Here is a 12,762-nt window from a genome sequence, read left to right on the forward strand (position 1 = left end):
AATAAGTTGAAAACAGGAAGCTGCAGAGGATAATCTGAATGGCATTCTGACAAAATGGATGCCCCCCAGTGGTGTCACAAAAGATATTAAGTGCTTGGATTCAGGATGGAGGGGCACTTAGTGATAGGCCATGGACAAGTCTAATACGCTGAACATCTTGGCACAATCAAGCATATTTATTGACTCAGAGATATTTTGTAGGGGTTGTCGATCAACCCATATCCACTTATTTAGAATCTTCAAGTCCACACACATTCTAATGCTTTTCACTCCATCCTTGGGGCCAAAACCACTGGGGCCAACCATTCAGAGGATTCAATTTCCTCTATCACCTTCAAAAGTACCAGTTTCTTAAGTTCACTCCTGAGCGGTTCAAGCATCATGTTGGGAACCTTCCTAACCTTATGTACCACCGGTATTGCATTTTGTGTGTGCACAATATGATGTTCAAAGTTTTTGAGAAGACCAAGGTTGTCAGAGAAGACTTGAGAGAACTCATCGAAAAACTTGTTCGAAATTGCTTATTGGTCAACCAGCATTACTTGCTCAGATGGAAATCTAGCATTAGGGTTGAGAATTATTCCCAAATCTCTCTGAAGGCTCCAGCCTAGAAGATTATCATCTTGTTTGGCGACCTAAATCTTCCCAATGTTCTCTCTTCCTCTTGAAATGTATCTTCAGTATGGCAAATCCAATTACATCAATATGTGACCCACCATATGTAACAGGTCTGATGTCAGGGGCTGGAAGCTGAACTTCAGGAAAAGTCTTGTCCCACATTGTAAAAGGAGAGGCAGAGTCTGCCAAAACCACAATTAACTTGTCATCAATCACCATTTCACACGCTGGCATAGTGATGAGATCAGCATCAACCATGCCATCACTTCGCATACTCAGCATGACAGATCTCGAGGTATCACAAATTTCAACATTCTCCACAGTGCGCACTCTTCCACTCCCACCGGATTTGCATACTCTGGCATAGTGACCCTTGATTGGATTTCACACTTGTGGCAGGTTGTGTTCCATGCATAGCAATTAGGGTAATTGGAGGAGTGATTGGTGCTACCACATCTGTAGCATTTTATCCTCGAAAAATCAGTGGACGGTTTGGCTTTGACTTCACGCATATTTTTTAGAAACATTGTCTATAGTCTTGAGGGGTCTCTATCAGTTAGCTCTTTATGGATTTTCATCTCTTTAACCCAACCTGAGGTATTTTCCATCCCTTCTACAACGGCTACAGCCTCATTGAGAGAAGGATTTTTAGACAGAAGCTTCTCTTGTACTCTTTGACTGTTAGTGCACCTGACTAACTGATCACGTATCAATGAGTCAGTAAGGTCCCCAAACTCACAGGTGCGAGCAAGTGTTTTTAGAGAAGCTATATAATTTCCAATTTTCTCATTAGGTTCTTGTATCCTCATAAAGAACTTGTGTCTTTCTAACACAACATTGATGCGTGCACCAAAGTACATCTCCAACATTTTTATAGACATCTCAAATACATCAGATGGCTCACCATCTCCTTCACCAACAGTAATTACGTCAATACTCGCATAGACATTGCGCCCTTCAACACCAAGGTTATGAAGGAGAATGGCTTGTCTCCTATGAGCTGAGAACTTTTCACCTCCAATGGCTACTAAATAAGAATCAAAAAGCAGTTTCCACCTTTTCCGTGGCAACAGTGGTTCACCCTTTTCAAAAAGAAAAGGAGGTGGCTGGGTCATTGTGGTAGCAGCCATGGAAGCTTAAGTGTAATTAATTCAGTAGCCATGAATAATTAATACAGCAGAAGTCTTAAATTGAGAAAATCAAGAGTAAGGATCAGCACAGTAGAAATAATTCCTAAAGTATCTTCATAAATGTCAGTGGTGCCGTGAAAAGTCAAATAAGCCAAATTTGAGGAAAATGAATATGTCAAACGCAAGGCAGATACAAGTACAGGCTTAGAAATCAAGGAACGTAGGCAGAGGCAGCTTTTCAAAGTTACAAAGAAGGCAAATGAAACAATACCTGTAATTCCCTCGAAGATGACAAATTATCAAAAATGCTTCTGTATGAAACACAGGCTTCAACTTAATAATGTTTCCATTTTCTAAAACAGATTCAGTTGATGCATGAGTAACACGTTATAAATCATCCATTGTGTCGGCTTAGCGATAAACCCTGCTCCGCGGTGAAATGTTGGTTGGATGAAAAATTGTCTAGCAGACGCGACAAAGAATTTTCAATTCTATTAAGGACACGGAGGCGAGGATTATGCTTCTCTTTGCTTTACTGACAAATACAGCAGCCAATAAAAAACTTTAAACTGGCATGACCCCGGAAGGACAACCCCCTCCAACAGTCTGCACCAATCACTGTCCAGTCCAATATATAATTGTCCATGTTAACAATACGACCTCCTCTTTCTTTGCGAATACATCATCCGTCCAACAAGACCGGAGGCCAACGTGGCAACTATCGCATCCAACGTCGAGAAAGTCACCTCCTGCACAACTGCAAACAGTCCCAGAGCATAGGCTGGTCGACTCAAGTCTGCTTCTGCTGATCACCTGAAACAAGAATATATGTCGTAATGGCTATTCCCCAAACTGGATATACAATCAAGCCATCATAAACATTCAGGTGGGTACAATACATCACATAATCATCCAATAATGCATGAAACCACAGTTCTGCAAGCCCGGGTGGGATAATCTTCGCCTCCGTGTCCTTAATAGAATTGAAAATTCTTTGTCGCGTCTGCTAGACAATTTTTCATTCTATGTCAGTCCACGGAGGCTCAGATTATGCTAGTTTAAAGTTTCTCCACCACCACTGAGGCCACATCCACAATAGGCTTATGATAAAACGTCTTGAAAGTGGATTCAGATGACCAATCTGCCGCAGTCATAATATCCTGAAGCCGAGAACCAGCACCAAAGGATTTAGAGGCCATAGCCCCCCCTCACAGAATGAGCCCCAAATTTAGAGGTATCAATACCCGCAAGGTCCAACAACCAGGTAACCCACCTGGCCAGAGTCGCACAGGCGACTGGGCGGAAAGGTCTCTGCAATGAAATCAACAATTGACCAAAGCCAGTCCTAAACTCTCTAGTACAATCCTCATATACCTTAAGACATTGAACTACACACAATTTACTGTGATGAGGAAAAGCAGGATAAGCAATAAATTTTGTATGTGTCTTCGTACGTTTAGAAATCGTAAAAGAAACTCCCGAGGGAGTGAATACTCTACCTGCCAAATCCAAGGCCCGAATATCCGACACTCGCCTGCACGAGATCAAACAGAGCAAAATTGTAAGCTTCGCTGAGAGCTGTTTGCGAGACATTCCCTCATTAGCCGGCCAGGCCGTCAAAAAACGCAGGACCACTGAGACGTCCCAAAGTTCAGTGTACCTGGGTTGAGGGGGATTCACCAAGCGGATCCCCCTAACTACTTTACACACCAGGGGATGCTCCCCTACAGGTTTGCCCTCAACATGCGGGTGTCCCGCCGAAATAGCTGACCGGAAATTATTCACCGATCTATAAGCCATTCCTGACCTTGCCAATTCAGATAGAAAATTCACTATCACAGTGATATCGGATCCCATCGGATCTCCCTGCCGTTCGTTACACCAACCAACCCATCGTCTCCAAGCTGACTCATAACGCTTGTGAGTGGAAGGTGCCCATGCCTGAGACAAGAAAAAGAGAGCGTCTTGCGAAACTCCCGGCACTTGCCAACGGTGCCGGAAAGTCTCCACGCCATAAGAGACAACTGCTCTTGAAGGACCAACGGATGGCAAAGACCCACCGGGTCCGTAAGAAGGTCCGGAAACGATGAGATCCGCACCGGCGATGCACAGGCGAGATTCATCGCCCCCGGGAACCATGCTTGTGCCTTCCAACACGGGGAGATCAAGATCACCTCCGCCTTCTGCCTCCGAACCTGAGCCAGAACTCTCGGGATCATGATAAATGGAGGAAACGCATATAGAATGCCCGTCGTCCACGACTGAAGAAAGGCGTCCGAGCTGATCGCCAACGGATCCGGCCGCCAACTGTAAAACTGGGGCACTTGTCTGTTGAGCCGCGAGGCAAACAGATCCACCACACACGGACCCCATTTGCGGTCCACTGCCTTGAAGATCCTGGGATGCAACCTCCAATCGCTGGCATCTCTCAAGTAACGAGAGTTCCAATCCGCAGTCACATTGGCGGACCCCGGTATATACTCCGCCGTCACCGAAATTTGATGGGCCAGGCAATAATGCCAAAAGTCCTTGGCTATCTCCGCCAGGAGACGTGACCTGGTGCCTCCCAGGCGATTTATGTAACGCACCGCGGACACATTGTCCATGCGAAGGAGAATACAGCACGAAACTTTCTGAGGGGACAGAGTGCGGATCGCAAAAGAACCTGCCAGGAGTTCTAGACAATTGATGTGGAGACTCAGCTCTTCGCGGGACCACCGGCCCCCGGTCTCCACTGAGCCGCAACGGGCTCCCCAGCCCCAACGGCTGGCATCCGACTCTATCACCACCTCCGGGGTGGCTGCGAAAATGGCTCTGCCGTTCCACGCATCCATATGCTCTAACCACCAGTGTATCTCCGTACGAGCCTCCGCAGAAAGGGAAACTTGCTGGGCATAGGTCAGGCCCTTGCGTAAATGCAAGGCCTTCAAACGCTGCAGGGCCCTGTAATGTAAGGGACCCGGAAAGATGGCCTGGATCGAAGAAGCCAGTAGCCCTACCAGGCGTGCCAAAGTCCTCAATGAGATTGTCGGAGAGGCAAGCGCTCTCCTCAACTCCTTCCTGACCGCCACCCTCTTCTTGAGGGGCAAGAGTAACTGAGCTTTCACCGAGTCCACCTGGAAACCCAGGAACTCCATCACCTGAGAAGGTTGCAAGATCGACTTCTGTATATTCAGGAGGAAGCCCAAGTCCTGAAGGAGGTGGATCGTCCACGACAGATGGAGTGACACCACCTCCGGTGACTGTCCTAAAATCAAGATGTCGTCGAGGTAAATAATGAGGCGAACGCCCCTTTCCCTCAACCTCTGCACGATGGGTTTCATCAGCTTGGTGAAACACCATGGGGCGGATGACAGTCCAAAGGGCATGGCGGAAAACTCGAACCACCGGTTGCGCCACTGAAACTGTAGGAACCGCCTGTGCGGAGAGTAAATGGCCACTGCCAGGTAGGCGTCCTTTAAGTCCAGGCGCACCATCCAATCCTGTGCCAATAGGATATCGCGCAGGAGGTGTATCCCTTCCATTTTGAAGTGACGATACACAACCCAGCCATTGAACTCTTTGAGGTTCAACACCAGTCGATACCCTTGGTCCTTTTTCGGGACCACAAAGACTGTGCTGACGAAGCCTAGCTCGTGTGGGGAGGATTCCACTATCGCCCCTTTCTGGAGCAAGGAGCATATCTCTGCGTCGATGAAACTCTGCTCTGTTTGGGAAAAATATAGCGGGTCTGGTCTCCGCCGCTGTACCGGGGAGGCATAGAACTCTATGTGAAAACCCTGTACTGTTTGTAACACCCAAGGGTCGTTCGTGAGTTGGCGCCACCTGTGGAGAAAAAGAGACAGTCTGCCTCCCACCATATGTTCTGACGGACATAGAAGTCGTACCTGAATAGGAGTAGTCTCCTGAATTAGTCTGTTGTCCACGATAGTTTCCTCTCTGCCCCTTGCCTCGACCTCCTCTATCACGGGAGGGGTAGAAATTGGAGCGTCGATTGCCTCTCTGCTCTGCTCCACGCGAGGTCTGTGCATAACCTCGGCCGGACCCTCGACCTCGTGGGCGTCCGGCCCTATCAAAAACACCACTGTGGAGTACCCTCTTGATGTTGGACTGCGCCTTGTCCAGCGCGGAGAAGGTGGCAACGTATTTGCCCATTTCCTTGACAAATTTGTCTCCGAAAAGCATACCATTAGCTTGGGAACCTGGTTCGGAAGGGGCCATCTCCGCCAGCTGGGAATCTAGTCTCATAAGAAAAAAGCGCCTCCGCTCTGTAGATACGGCCACATTCGCATTTCCCAAAAAGCACATTGCACGCTGTGCCCATTCCAGAACCTCCGATACATCCAGTGGCACATTTTTATCCTTAGCCATAACAGCTGCGTCTAGAATCTTCGTGAGGGGTCCGGTGACATCTAACATTTTGTCCTGAACACCCCGCCACGCTCTATCCAGCCCCTTCTTTGGATCTTTTGCAAACTTTCGCATAAACGCCGCCATTGTGGGATCCAAATCCGGTGTGTCGGCTACCTTCCCTGTCAAGGATGGCCTGGGGCATTCAGATCGCAATGTGGCTCTCACCCCATTGTCGAAACCCTGTCGCAGGTTGTTACCCACATACTGTGCCACCTCTGGGCACGGTAACCATTCAGTGGACCTAGGATGCACAATATTGTTGGGGTTAAAAAGAAGGTTCTTGGGTACCTGACCATCGTCCGCCTTATGGGTGTGCTTCACCTTCCTAGATCTCTTTTTGGGAGCCACCGATTCCACCTCCGACTCAGAGGAATCCGGTGGAGTCGGGGAAGAATCCCCAGACGTGTCGTTCGCCATTGAGCCATGATCCTTCAGGACATTCCTGGCCATCCGAGCCAACACTTGGGCTGAGGATTGAGAAGAGGTACCGCCCCTTCTGGCAGATTTGAACTTTCTCTTTCCATAATTCTGAAGGGGTTTAGCAAAAGGCTTGAGAGCCTTGACTAGCGCACTCTTCACTGACCCTTGGACATGGGTATCCAGGGCCTCCACCAAATTTTCCTCCAAATGCTCTTCTCGCGGCTCATATTCTTCATACTCATCATACTCTGCCCATTGGTTATCCTCCTCGGCGTAGTACGCCATAGCTCGAAAGCAGGGAGGTGTGGAGGAACTTCTAGGGGGGGAGTAACCCAGGGGTGCCTCTAACACACACACCAACACAGGCAACTGAAACACTACTTTCAATGAGGCCGATTATAAGGTGGAAGGAGACCCCTTTTTGCACACTGAAGACTCCCCTAGAGCAAAGCTCTAATCCGGATACGCTCCGTCAAGCGTTCAATGAGGCCAGGATTTATGCAGCCAAAGACGCGCGATGTGCGAGGAGCCGGTAATGTAAGAAAACGAAAGCCGGCTCCTTGCGCATGCGCGTCGCGTGTGGGGCCGGGCTCGACTGCCTCCTGAGCGCGAGCGTCTCGCGTCTGCCTCCTCCTGCTCCACCGCCCCCTACCGAGCACACCGCATGCCTCGGTTCGCGTCCCGAGCGAGGGAAAACACACGCGCGGGCATACACAAGAAAAACGGGGCAAATATCTAAAAATAATAATAACCAAAAAATTCATCAAACACATCAAAATACGAGCGAGGACCTGCTCAGCAAACACAAGATCACTGGCGCGCGCGCGCGCCGTTAGCAACCACCGCCCTTATAACCATTACCCCCAAGAAAGAAGTAACATGAAGGGCACTTAACTCGCTGCTGCAGCAGCAAAGAAAGAGGAGGTCGTATTGTTAACATGGACAATTATGTATTGGACTGGACAGTGATTGGTGCAGACTGTTGGAGGGGGTTGTCCTTCCGGGGTCATGCCAGTTTAAAGTTTTTTATTGGCTGCTGTATTTGTCAGTAAAGCAAAGAGAAGCATAATCTGAGCCTCCGTGGACTGACATAGAATTGGAGACACGACAACAAAGATGGCCGCACGTAGCGCATGTTACATTGCGTGCATATGACGTGATGATGTGGCTGAGCCTGTGGAATCTGTGCGCATGAGCAAACGCACAGCCAGCGTCACAGCAGCGTCAGCATCGCGAGCAGCAACTGCCGAGTAAAACGGCAAAATACTTAAAAATTGCCTAACTCTAGCGTGGAATCACTCAGGAAGTCAGGAAACACAGGAGAATCGGATCGGGAATCTGCTGAAGATGCCCCTTCACTGGTCTCATGGCTGCGGTCGATGAGGAGAAGATGGCAATTTGTGGGTTCAGAAGAAAGGGAGGGTTGGCGGTAGGCTTGTCCCTCACAAGCCACCCCCGTCGCCAGTGTTAAGAAGAGAGACCCGGTTTACACGGTTCTTTATTCCTTAAAGTAGGAAACCACCAACTCCAGCTGCCAGCGTGCTTGAATCTCCTGGTACTAACTCTCACACGAGACGCTACCATGGAATCTCTGACACATGCATCTCTTAGAATAAATATAACAGTTACCCTACATTTTATCTGCTCCCTGGTGGAGGAAGAGAAGTATAGTGTGTTTGGCAGCTCGCAGAACGGCACGCACCTGGGCTGGGTTCGGCTGAAGGTAGGGCTTGCCCGTGCCCATCTGAGCCCAGAAGAGACTGGGCTAAGCCACCCTTGTTGCCCCCTCCAGTTAATGATGGTGGATTTTGGTACAGTGGGTAGGAGAAAACACCCAGTGCTACTAATGATGTTCCTAGCATAAGAAGTGCCCATCCACCCCATTCCTTCCTAGCACAGGCAGTTGGGGCTCTGGATGTACCAATCGGCAAAACTGAGAAATGTTGTATTAGCCCTATGCCAAGTATCTGCTGCACAAAGTTTTAACAAATGGAATTTGTTAAAATCTGTGTGTCCTTAGTATTGAATCTGTGGAATTTGTGAGACTGTGGAATTACTGATAGTTAAAGAACTTTGAGGAAATACTGCTAATAAGGCTTTTTTGACAAAGCCAAGTGTCAATAATGCAGATTTAATTCCTGCAATACAACTAGTTACGTCTGTAGCAGTGAACTATTCCCTCTATGGCCAAATGAACTAGTAATTGCTTACCTACTAGTGTGAATGTACCCGCTGCAGAAACCCCCTTTGCACATGGTACTAGCTGATGCTACCTGTCTAAATGTTTGGGAAACTTTCATGTACATGCATCAATGTAGGCCTTTGCAATTCCTTAATTTCGATTATTAAGGAATTGCAATTAAGGAATTACAAAAGCCTATGCATGTAGGAATCGCTATAAAAATTAGCGATTCCCACATATTCCTTAATTGCGACTCGCCAATTGCGAGTCGTAATTAAGGAATGCCTTGCCGTTCATTCCTATGGGCCTACACATCTATAGGAATGAATGGGAGATTGCATGTGCAATTTGCGAGTACCAATAGGTACTCGCAAATTGCGCATGCAATTTCAAGGGTGCAAGGGTGACAAAAGGACCCCCTGTAGCACCCCTGAATTTGCTCTGTGCGCATATGTTGCATACATGCCCGAGGGAATGTGTGTGTGCAACCTACAACTTGGAAAAATGCACTTTAGTGCATTTTACAAAGTTTTTGCAAATGACCATCAAGTTCAACTTGATGTTAATTTGCGACCCCTAGTAGCGAAATTGCTATTCTAAAGTGGTTCTTGCATTGCATTTAAGGAATCGCAAATTGCGATTCCTTAAATATAATCGCAATTTGAGAAATCGCACTTAATTGCGAATCAGATTGCGAGTGCCTTAAACCTTGATGCTTTGCAAATGCCCTTTTTGCGAACACAAAAGGACGATTTTTGCGAATCGCACCGTTTGCGCTAGCAAAAATGGTTGATGCATGTGCCTGATAGTCTTTTGATCAATTGAAAAATACAACGTTACAGAAACAGGCGAGAGAGTTTTAACTCGACAAATAATATTGTTTGTTAGAAGAATTGGCTTGATAGGGGACCACATTAAAACTTGTTAGGGTGACTGTTTAAGCATTAATTTTCGTAATCCTACACTGGTTTATGAACTGTTCAAGGCATTGGGCACGGTTGTACAAAGCAGTTCACATGGACTTCTTCTATAAACACACCTGCCCCTCCAAAGCTGCCAATGTTGTTGACAAATTAGTCCTTAGTAATCCCAACTTTAAATTGCTTTTCACCACTGGAATGCAAGAATGTAACTGACTTAGCTCCCCATGCAGTACAGAACCAATGATTTCCTTAGATCGTTTGTGTCCTAATGATCCACTTTGTGCAGATGCTGTTTTAAGGGAGAAGGCTTCAGCTTTGATAAAACTGATATCAAATTGCCCACAATTGGAACACTGTTTTGCTTCCAATGATCTTAATCTTTTGTCATGGAATATTGCTGGTTTATATTCAAAACTCACAGATCCGTAATGGCTGGATTTTATCAAATTGTTCCAAGTTATTTTATTTTTAGAGACCGACACTATTTGGATTGGCTAAAGTACCTTTTTTGCAACTCAGAAACAATAAGGGGAATAAAAGGAAACCAATTAGAAAATATAGGAAGAAAAGGCAACGTCGGATAATTTTTCAAAATTCTTCGACGGCACTGGAGAATGAAGTGATCGTTCTGGATCCTTCTTCTTCTATATCCGCAAAGGCGGATATTGATATTGAATCGAATCCACCCATTTCCACTTTTCTAAAGGTAGAAAGTGAATTGTGTCCGCTAACGTCCCTGGGAGCGATTCCACAAATGGGGGGTCCCCTTCCAAGCCTCTCTCTACCAACAGCGACCGGAGTTCAAATTAAATATCAATCTGGGTCTCTTAATCCCTTGGCCTCTCCTTTCTTTGTAGCCTCTGAGATTGGAGACCGACACTTCCCGGATCGCCCTTTAACAACTTTAAAAGCTCCAGTGGACACTCTTGTGTTAGACTTCTTACCTCTATTTGATGTTGACCTGCCCTTAAACAGAGCTTGGCTTCTTAAGCGTTTCAGTGAGATAGAAAGTCTCCATCATATTCAAACTAGGGACATTGAGTTAGTTTCCCTGTTTGGTGAAGTCAAGGTAACGAGTATAAGGGTTAAATTCTATTCACCTATTATTGTAAATTTGATATTGCAGCAAGCTGAGAATTTTCAACGTACAGGCATTGATATTCTCCCGATCTTCCACCCTGGTAACATAAACCTGTCTTCTGGGGAGGTATTTGGAAGGAAGGAGCAAAATGGGGTAGCCTCTCCTCTTAGAGACCTGAAGATTTGGGTGTCTAAGGGGAAACGCTCGGTTTCCCAAGTGAAGCCACTTCCGCTGACTCAGAATTCCTCTTGTACAGAGGATAATAATCGGTGGAACTGGCTGCATAGTGCCTTATCCACAAAAACAAAAGATAGTCCCAGATTGTTTCGGCATCTTTAACACCTCATTAAATATTATTTCCTGGAATGCCGCAGGGATCCACAGTAGCCCAGAGAAATTTGATCTTTTATTTTCTCTGGGAGCTGATGTGATCTGTTTACAGGAAACGTGGTGTATTAATACGTTGAAGGTTTCTAAGGATTATTATGTCTTGGAAGTGCCTGCCGTACCCTCCAGGAAAGGTCATGCCAGGGGGGGAATTGCTTGTTTACTATCAAATAAATTGCAATGGAGATTTACCCATTATATCGATCCTAGCAAACTCTTTCATGCTATAACCATTGATAATTTGTTTAATAATGGCATAAAGTCCCCTATTGTTATTTTGAATGTTTATATTCCTCCGGAAGAGTGTTTTAATGTGATACTGAAGCAGGTATTTCGATATATTGATCTAACTAAAAATGTCCCATCCCCTCCGGAAATTATGCTTGTGGGAGACTTGAATTGTAAAATCTCCAATGTTAGTTTGGAACTTTTTAGGAATAAACCTAAGGAAGAGGCTTATTTTGTCCCTCAATCACTCTTCCCTGATAAATCAGTGACAAATAAAAGAGGGAAGATTTTGCTAAAAGAACTAGCGGCCGTCGACGGACTTGTATTAAATGGGAGATTTTCGTCTGACGTGCCTGCAAAATTTACTCACAAGTCTCCCTTTGGGTCTTCTATCTTAGATTATGCAATCGCAGACTACGGTTTGTTTCCTTCAATTCAGGACCTTAAGATCATACCTACCCCTCTGAGTGACCATAGCATATTGTTTGTAACTATTTCGTTAATTCCTTTGACAATCGCACCCTGGTCTCTATATGGCAGTGATGCTGCCTTCCACGCTTCTTCTGGAAGGTGCTTTTGGAATCCCTCAGCCATTAATGGGGTACAGGATTTTTTATCCGATACCCTATTGGTGTTAAATGAATGGCGTGGGAATGAAATAGTTTATTTTGAAGAATTTGTTCGAAATATCACTTCTTTTGCTAAAAAAACTTTTAGACCCAGAAATGGGGTAGTGGTTCCTAGTATATTGCGTAACTTGAACAAGGAAATAAACAAATTAGTCCGTGACCAATATCTAGATAGAGTTATGGAACGTGGAAAAGAAATTTCCAGGCTAAAAAGAAAGAGAATTAGACTCAAGCAAAAAATAAAAAAGGAACGGGAGGATAATGTTTGGATTAATTTGAGGGAATCTGTTGTTCATGGCAGGATCAGAGAATTTTGGGCAATAATCGGTAAGGGGTGCGGTTCTAGACTAAGCCCCTCTCCTATCCCTATAGCGGAAGAGGTATGGATTACCTATATTCGGGATCTCTATGCAGGGAACGGGTCTTTAAATGATGATATTGCCATCAGTGCTATTTCAGGTAATGATACTGCTATCGGTGCTACTCCCGTGGGTTTTATTAATTACCCTGCAGAAAAAGAAATTGAGATGGCTATAAAAAACATGCGTGTTTCAGGGGCAATGGGCCCTGATGAACTCCCCATGACGGTCCTGAAATTGGATCCGGCAAGGTGGAGCAGAATCCTGTATCCCCTGTATAAAGCCTGTTTTCTGTCTAAAACGGTACCCGCCTCTTGGAGGGGAAGTATCTTGGTCCCTATTTTTAAGAAGGGAACTAGGGATAGTCCGAGTAATTATCGTCTGATTGCTCT

At 45.9% G+C, this 12,762-nt stretch overlaps 2 protein-coding genes across 2 annotated transcripts in view; one reads left to right on the forward strand and one right to left on the reverse strand.

The window, feature by feature from the left end:
* The window catches only part of KTI12 (KTI12 chromatin associated homolog), a 568,623-nt gene that overhangs the window by 277,177 nt on the left and 278,684 nt on the right, over nucleotides 1-12,762 (forward strand). The gene's annotated exons all lie outside the window — the stretch shown is intronic.
* LOC144826396 (uncharacterized) lies at nucleotides 1,770-6,866 on the reverse strand. Its single transcript, XM_078684713.1, has 2 exons — nucleotides 5,844-6,866; nucleotides 1,770-1,802 (listed from the first exon to the last, which is right to left on the reverse strand). The coding sequence occupies exons 1-2, from the start codon at nucleotides 6,864-6,866 to the stop codon at nucleotides 1,770-1,772; spliced, it is 1,056 nt and encodes a 351-aa protein (XP_078540839.1).

Source organism: Lissotriton helveticus, chromosome 3_2 (genome assembly GCF_964261635.1).
Source record: "Lissotriton helveticus chromosome 3_2, aLisHel1.1, whole genome shotgun sequence".
In the NCBI taxonomy this organism is placed as follows: Eukaryota; Metazoa; Chordata; class Amphibia; order Caudata; family Salamandridae; genus Lissotriton; species Lissotriton helveticus.